Below are 2,415 nucleotides of genomic sequence, written 5' to 3' on the forward strand. Positions count from 1 at the left end.
TTTAGGTATTAAGTTTTTCCATATTGTACATAAATCTAGGCCACTTTTAGGTACATCCTGAATGTCCTGACCTGATATGCGCCTGAGATTTGGGAAGTTTTCATCTGACTGGGCCTCGATCGACCGACAGAGGCGATACTTCCTGAGCATCGACGAAGCATGCTTGATGCTTCGGATTCGTGTAGCGATTGCTGTTGGTTTCCCCATCAGCTCGTGCGAAATAATTCCAGGAAAGAAGTTTTGTGACCCGACGTGTGGCGGTGGGTGAGCGCGCACGCAACGGAAGTCGAGCATGGGTGCACCACTTGACGTACGTACGTATGCTCGCAACCCCTTTGACCCGGTGGAACCCTATGGAACACCGAGCGCGCGACGTGTGGCCGGCATAGTTGCTGCATGGCGCACGTTACGCACGGGATGATGCGTAATAAGTGCATCGATCGGCATGGTTGCTGCATGGCTGGAAGCATATGGATCACACATTCATAACTGCTTCCCTCTCTTTATTCATAACTTGATGATGTATCACCCCCAGGAACAGGAAGTATCGCCGCCGCATCACACGTACGTGCAGCTTATTTAGGCTGAAGAAGACCTAGGTACGTTACGTATACGTGTAAGCTAGCTAGACTAGACTAGATCACTTGAACTGGATGGGGTACGCCGGCGACTTGTCCGGCTTGAACAGCCCGAAGTGCTTCTCCACGAGGTCCCCTCTCTTGAAGTTCTCGTTGAACATGGCGAAGATGTACGTCTCCAGCGCGCCGCGCCTCTTCGGTGTGCCCCCGCCGACGTGGTCGATCAGCCCCTGGTTGTACGCCCTCGCGTTGTCGGCCGTCGCCGCGAACCCGCTTGCCGACGGCCACCAGCTCTCGGACACCACCACCCTCACCGCCGGCGCCCCGGCCTTCTCCAGCGCGGCGACCACGGCGTCCACCATCGCGTCGAACAGGCATGTGTAGGTCAGCCCGCTCTTGTCGTCCCGAACCGAGGGTCCCGGCCGGAACGTCGCGTAGTTTAGCTTGATGTTCTGCGGGTCGCGTTTGTAGGCGAAGTAGGGATACACGTTGGCCAGCAGCGGCGCGCCGGTGCTCGCCAGGAGCCGGGCCACGTCCGTCATGTAGGCATTCGCAAACACGCCGTCGGAGGGCGGGAAGGACTTGGCCACCTCGTCAAACCGGATGGAGGTGGACACCTTGATGGCGCCGAGCCCAGCAGCGGAGAGGGCCGCGTTGAGGTTGCGCATGGCCGGCACGATGCTCTGCGTGGCGCCGCCCTGGACCTCGTTGCCCGCTGCGATGTACTTGATGTTTACAGCCGGGTAGTATGGGCGGACGTTCTTCTGCACCCATGACGCCGCGTTGGAGGTGCTGGCGGCGAGGTTGGCGAGCTGGTCGTTGCCGACGTCGAGGATGAGGCTGATGCCGGAGTTGCGGAGCGCGGAGAGGGCCTTGGCGTCGGCGAAGTAGATGCGCATGCCGGTGATGCCTTTGGACCTGTAGAGCTGCACCACCTCGTTCGCCGGCGGGAGGTTGTTGGCGATCACGCCGTAGCACACGCCGATGGATTGCACACCTGCATCCGTTTAGGTTTAGCTGTCGTAGGCGTTGACGCGGAAGAGTATGCATGTTAAGTCATCTCCAAGTTGTACATGCGTCTCCTTTAATTAATTCACATGTTTGATTTGTATTACGAAATCTCGTGGGTATTCATTTTTGTAAGAATTTCTCTGCTTGCACTGCATTTTTTTAATAAAAAAGTTTGTGTCCACTCAAATTTGTAAAAACATTCGGACGAGGCGAACTCTTCAACGTCTCCATGGATTTGCCTGGCCTCATAACCACGCTGACAGTAGGTCCATGCATGCATGCAAACTACTCCTACTACACTAGAAAAATACAAGATCATGAAGGAATGTACGTACTTGTAGGAACAGAAGCGAATGCTCCGATGAAGAGAGCAACGGCAAACATGGAAGGAACATGCTGCCTGGCCATTGCTGCCAGCTAGCTCACTGTATCTGCTGCTCTCCAATGCAACTAGGTTGGTGTGTGCCGATGCAGCCGCACCTGCACTACGCCCCGTTTTATACAAGTTCTCAGCCCGCCTGCGTACGTGGTCGTGTTGCGCCCTGCCTACCTAATCAGACTAGCTACTTTGACTCCGCCGTGGCCCAAGATGCACGGCATGGCGACATGCATGTATGTATCGTGTATGACCTCTTCGACTCGTCTCTTTCCGCCTTTCTACCACGGAAAAGTCCGGGTGTTGTGGAAACGGCCTCCGTTTTCTCAGATGGTGTACTACTCGTTGAGCTAGCTGGCCATGCTCTGTCGTGCCATGCACAGACGGGGTCGAAGTGCGGTGAAGAGGACAAAGAATAACCTTAGAAAAGCATAGCACGACTTGGATGAA

The 2,415-nt window shown here is 55.4% G+C and overlaps 1 protein-coding gene across 1 annotated transcript; it reads right to left on the minus strand.

The window, feature by feature from the left end:
- Positions 1-482: 482 nt before the first annotated feature.
- LOC119278568 (glucan endo-1,3-beta-glucosidase GII-like) lies at positions 483-2,050 on the minus strand. The gene is made up of 2 exons (XM_037559894.1): positions 1,925-2,050; positions 483-1,575 (listed from the first exon to the last, which is right to left on the minus strand). Exons 1-2 carry the CDS (start codon positions 1,995-1,997, stop codon positions 641-643), a joined length of 1,008 nt encoding a protein of 335 aa, XP_037415791.1. The 5' UTR covers positions 1,998-2,050; the 3' UTR covers positions 483-640.
- Positions 2,051-2,415: the final 365 nt, after the last annotated feature.

This window comes from Triticum dicoccoides, chromosome 3B (genome assembly GCF_002162155.2).
Source record: "Triticum dicoccoides isolate Atlit2015 ecotype Zavitan chromosome 3B, WEW_v2.0, whole genome shotgun sequence".
Lineage (NCBI taxonomy): Eukaryota > Viridiplantae > Streptophyta > Magnoliopsida > Poales > Poaceae > Triticum > Triticum dicoccoides.

What these genes read in the sequence shown, in the direction of transcription:
- LOC119278568 (XM_037559894.1), bottom strand. Translation starts at nt 1,997, where the DNA reads ATGGCCAGGCAGCATGTTCCTTCCATGTTTGCCGTTGCTCTCTTCATC. An exon ending in ATTCGCTTCTGTTCCTACAA is followed by an intron (nt 1,576 to 1,924) that starts GTACGTACATTC and finishes AAACGGATGCAG; the next exon opens with GTGTGCAATCCATCGGCGTG.